The 4446-nt window shown below is 32.3% G+C and overlaps 1 protein-coding gene across 1 annotated transcript; it reads right to left on the bottom strand.

Annotated features, from left to right (window-relative positions):
* Positions 1 to 1256: 1256 nt before the first annotated feature.
* LOC145039815 (alcohol dehydrogenase 2-like) lies at positions 1257 to 4237 on the bottom strand. Its single transcript, XM_078987823.1, has 7 exons — positions 4094 to 4237; positions 3879 to 4021; positions 3762 to 3799; positions 3262 to 3673; positions 1985 to 2224; positions 1712 to 1870; positions 1257 to 1508 (listed from the first exon to the last, which is right to left on the bottom strand). Exons 1-7 carry the CDS (start codon positions 4128 to 4130, stop codon positions 1398 to 1400), a joined length of 1140 nt encoding a protein of 379 aa, XP_078843949.1. The 5' UTR covers positions 4131 to 4237; the 3' UTR covers positions 1257 to 1397.
* Positions 4238 to 4446: the final 209 nt, after the last annotated feature.

The following is a 4446-nucleotide window of genomic DNA, read 5'->3' as shown; positions in this document are numbered from 1 at the left end:
GGTCTTAACCCACTAAGACCTTAGCTCATATCATAGATCTGGACTCACTAGAGGCTCTTACTCCATAAAGTCTGTGACTTTAAGCCTTGCATGGCTGATAAAGTCAGAAACACCCAAAACTCTCATTCTCTTATCTCAAAATGCTCATATCTCATGCATAGGTTGATTTAAACATCCAAGTCTCGATTTTTATGACATTATACTCCTAAAGACACTCAAAGGAGTTGCTCATAATCTCTGAAGCTGATTTTCTCATTAAGCATGCAACTTCGGGACCAAAACCCTAAAATGGTCTAACATGATACACAAAACAAAAGACTGAGAAAGCTTTGAGCTTTATACCTCCAGATGAAGCTCCCAACACAGATATGCTCAGATCTATAGCATGGACTCCCACTCCTTCTTCTTCAAAGCTCATTCTTTACTCCAAGAACACACAAAATCGCGTAAATGCTCTCAAATGGACACACGCAAGCTTAAGAACGAGGATTAGGGTTTGAGAGGGTTGATTGTCCGAGGATGGAGGCCAGGAATGAGGCCATCTTATTCTTTATATAGGGACACCCCTCATTTAGGGTTTTCACTCTGTGCCTAGTACTCCCAACGTACTAGGTGGCTCCGCTTAAAAGTCACGCACAGGAGTACGCTAAGCGTACTCACACACACAGACACACACACACACACACACACACACACATATATATATATATATATATATATGTATATAATTAGAAAAAATTTATTTTTAAAGAAAAATGTTATGTTTTATTTTATTATATATTTTTTAATTTAATTGAATAAAAAACAGTGATTTAGTGATGTGGCAAGTGAATTGAGTTGGTTAGAAAATATAGGGTTTTTCATGTGTTGTAGATCGAGAAAGATGAAAGAGATAAAAAAGAAAAAAAAGTTGAGTTAAGTTGAGAAATTTTGAAAAGAAAATTAACTTAAAAATAAGAAAATTCTGAAAAATGCTTTAAAAATGAGAGGCTACTTTATAGCAAATAGTTACTTGGCATGGAATCAAAATCCGAAATAAATGCATCATTTTCAAGAAATTTCCAATTTTGTGACTATTTTGTTAAAGTTGGTTTACTTATATATGGTTAATTTTGTTATTTTCTCTAAAATCCCAAATATGTATTAACATCTCAGGCCACTAATATATGTTCCTTCTAATAGGACAATTTGGTAATTTTAACGGTCCCACCCTCATTCAAATTACTTTTTTATAATTCACAAATAAGCACACACACTAACAAAGGAAAATTCATCTTCACATTCTCATACTCATCTTTATACGCAACATTACAACATCAATAACTTATTCTAAAAACCATATGGAATTGCAATATACTTTTATTTAGCTGTATCACAACGTCTTACTTTTACTTCTTTTAAAATTTGATAAGAATTTTTAAACAATCCGGCTTCTTCATAATCTTGAATGCTTCTTGTATGTTTTCCAATCTTATTTCATGTGTTAGAAGTTGATCCATCTCTATCTCCTGCAAATTTATAATTAGATAAACGAGTCAAGTTAAGGGGTTGCCCTGTAATTATATACCTTTAATCTCATAATAAAATAAATTATTAGTATTAAATTAATCATCTAATTTTCAATATAGTAATTTAAAATGTTATAAAAACTATTATTAAATAAAATAGTCATCAACCCTAAATGAATGTTAATAAATAGTTTGTTTGTCACCTTATTAACACATTTGTTGAGTATAATGGGAAGATCCGAATGAGTCCTAACCCCACCCATTAGTGAACCCTTCAAGGTCCGACCACTCAATAATGATAAGTTCTTAATGGCCCAATTGGTCTCTAGCCCAACTCCAATAGCTACAGTCGTACCAATTCCCTGCATATAATAAATCTTTATTGCTATAATTTTCTTGTTTTAATTTTTACGTATCTTCCCATAAATAATTATAAAAATAATCATTAACAAAGCTTCGGATCATATCGTGCGTACAATTTTTGAGGCATCAATGGCTTCATTCAACAAGGGCTCAACTCCACTGCACTCAAAACAGTAATCAACACCTAACCCGTCGGTTATATCTTTTATTAAATCTGAGACAGATCGATCAGGATGATTTTGAGGATTGATGAAATCGGTCATTCCAAATACTTTTCCTTTTGATGCCTTCTTTTCATTTATGTCAACCCCTATTATCTTCAATGCACCTTGCATTTGTGCTCCTTTTATTGCCTAAAAAACGTTCCAAATATATTGGTTTTTATGGTAAAAAGAAAGGGAAAAATAAAGATTAACATCTACCCTAAATAAATGAAGGGTTTTTTTTTTTTTTTTGTCACATATCACTCTCTCATTCTATTTGTCAAATATCATTTTGTGTTTATTTTGGATTAATTATTTTTTTACATGTCATTTTATGAGTTTTTTTATTTTATTAATTTCAACATAATATTTTAATGTAATAATTACAATAAATGTAGTAATAAATGGATATCAATTTCATTAATAAACTTACTTTTTAATTTCAAAATTCTCAAATTAATGTTAATTAGTTTTTTTGTTTATTTATTTAAATTTAAAAGATAAAAAAACATTTCAATTATAATAATTCATTATTTTTCTTATTTTCTTATAAATTTAAAGTTCTGAAACATTTTTACCTTTATATTCATTTTTTTTAATTAACTAATATATTACATGGGTTTCACAACTAGTTTATATTGTTATTGTTTCACATTGATTTAAACAATTAGTTATTTTTTACATTGATTAAACCATTATATATTTCAAAATCGTAGAAAAACTTTTTTCTTAGTTATTTTGTTTTATATTAACGAAAACTACAGAAAAAAAACTAACACAACGCTATTTTCATCATATAAACTTTAATTAATTTATTCTATTATTTTGTAATTATTGCAAGAAGATAATAAGCAAACAACAAAATCTATCAAATAAAAAGAAATGTCTTGTATTGTACTTTTTTAAAAAGATGGTCATTATAATGGTGTAACATCATAGAAAATATTTAGATGACTAAAGCGATATATGAACTACAAATACAATAAAACAAAACATATTTTCATATTTTATATATTTAGCCATTGGAATTTTATTCTTTATCGTTCTAACCATTGATGTAATGATAATAATAATTATAAATTGTTATTAATTTAATGATTAAATTGTTACAATGAAAAAATAAAATAAAAACGTTGTGTTTTTTCCCTAATCTTTTGACCATAAAGCCTCATGATAAAGAAACGTACCCCTAGGCCAACAACACCAAGGCCAAAGACGGCGACAGACGAGCCCTTAGTGACCGGAGCCTCCTTCCACGGAGCACCAAGGCCGGTGGTGAAGCCACACGACAGCAAACTGGCATGGGGGAGAGAAATCTTCGGATCAAGCTTGATCACATAGTTTACGTCGATCACCATGTACTCCGACCATGTAGAACAATTGAAAAGGTGGTAGGCGGCTTCTCCGGTGGCAGCAACGGTCATCCTGGATGTGCCGTCGGCCATAAGTCCGTTCAAGGTAATCGGGTAAACATGGCAGGTGTTGGTCCTTCCGGACTTGCAATTCAAGCATTGTCCACATTCACCCATGTAGAGCGGCATCACGACGTCGCCAGGCTTCACCTCCGTCGTCACGCCTTCCCCGACGCTCTCAACCACCCTGCAACCACCAATCGTCTATATCCAATTCATATTTCATAAATCAATCAAATCGTTTTTTTTTTCTTTCTCAATTCATAAATATCTACCCGACGCCTTCATGTCCAGGAATTCGCGGGAACAGAGGCTGAAATGTTGAATTAGGTTAGAACTTCGAAATTAGAATATGATCTAATTCAAAAACTTGATACAAAAATGGGGCTTACGAAGGGCATGCCATTGCAAGCAAGGATGTCGGTATGACAGATACTCGCACAGAGCATCTTGATTCTGACTTCCGATGCTTTTGGTGGATCGACCTTTATCTCCTCCACCGTGATTGCTCCGCCGATCTCCCGTACCACCGCCGCTGCACCGCCAATTCCGTTAGCAACAACGTCATTTTCAAATATTTGAAATCAGAAGTTAGAGGTAGAGGTACCTTTACAAGTAATGACATCTGGAATGGTGTTCATCATGGCGTTGTAGAATATTGGAGCTTAAGAAGAAAGACTACGATTGAAGTTACAGGAGGTGATGTGGGGTTTTATAGTGTCGAATTGAAATCGAATTTAGTGTTCTATAAATAATTGCGAGCAGATGATGACTTCATGATCATCATCATGGACAAAATTGTCCATTTGATGCAGCTGAAAAGCGAAGAGAATATAACACATCAGTATTATAATATTGATTTTGTAGAGAATATATCACCATATAACTCGATTAGTTAAACTTTTATAAAAAAAAAAAAAAACTATAGTCACATAATTTATTCCTAAAAAAACATTATTT

Source organism: Lactuca saligna, chromosome 1 (genome assembly GCF_052625555.1).
Source record: "Lactuca saligna cultivar CGN05327 chromosome 1, ASM5262555v1, whole genome shotgun sequence".
NCBI classification, from domain to species: Eukaryota; Viridiplantae; Streptophyta; class Magnoliopsida; order Asterales; family Asteraceae; genus Lactuca; species Lactuca saligna.
Note: the sequence above shows the minus strand (reverse complement) of the source record. Positions and strands in the feature narration are given on the sequence as shown.